General features: G+C 64.3%; 1 protein-coding gene across 1 annotated transcript in view; it reads left to right on the top strand.

Annotated features, from left to right (window-relative positions):
* ETH_00038715 (uncharacterized protein) overlaps positions 1-690 on the top strand; it is a gene marked incomplete at both ends in the record, with an annotated part of 1,050 nt that overhangs the window by 223 nt on the left and 137 nt on the right. Inside the window, one exon of the mRNA XM_013373933.1 lies at positions 1-688. Within this exon, the coding sequence (XP_013229387.1) occupies positions 1-688 (688 nt within the window). The remainder of the gene's footprint in view (positions 689-690) is intronic.

Genomic DNA, 690 nt, shown 5'->3' on the forward strand with positions numbered 1-690 from the left:
GGGCCTCCGCCGCGTTAATGGGCCCCAAGTTAGTGATAGCAGAAGTGAATCTTTTGGGAGGGTCCGTGGCTGAAAAGGAGACAGGAGACAGGGTACAGGGGGGCCCCCCAGACTGCGAGGGGGGCCCCGGGGGGCCCCCCTGCCTCGTGTTTACCCCTTTTGCTGCTGAAGTGACCCTGGAAAGACCCACTTTTGGGTACTTCTTGGGTCTCTCCAAACATCCCGGGGGCCCCCTGGCTGTAGCTGTGAGGCCCCGCCGCCAAAAGGGGACAGGGGGGCCCCCCGAGAAGATACTGGGGTCCCAGCTACTGCTGCGCGTCAGGGGACAGCAGCAGCAGCAGCAGCAGCAGCAGCAGCAGCTGGAGGAACTGGTGGTTTTCAGGCCGGAAGACTGGCAGCAGCGCGTGGCAGTGGAGCTGGAGTTCACCATGGCAGCAGCAGCAGCCGCTGCTGCAGCTGTTGCTGAGGGACAGTCCCCAGTTGCGCTCGAAGTGCAGCACGAAGTGTCTCCTTACGAGCCCACTGCAGCAGACCTTGCTGCTCCTCCTGCAGCAGCAGCAGCAGCAGCAGCAGAAGAGCTGTCTCCCGCGGGCGTGGGGATCCCGCCCACGGTGTCTGTACACTGCAGAGTGCAGACCTACGTTGACGACTTCACAGACGAGTCCCTTTGGGGGCCCCCCGGGGGCCCCC

Source organism: Eimeria tenella, genomic scaffold (assembly GCF_000499545.2).
Source record: "Eimeria tenella Houghton genomic scaffold, Eth_scaff1820, whole genome shotgun sequence".
NCBI classification, from domain to species: domain Eukaryota; phylum Apicomplexa; class Conoidasida; order Eucoccidiorida; family Eimeriidae; genus Eimeria; species Eimeria tenella.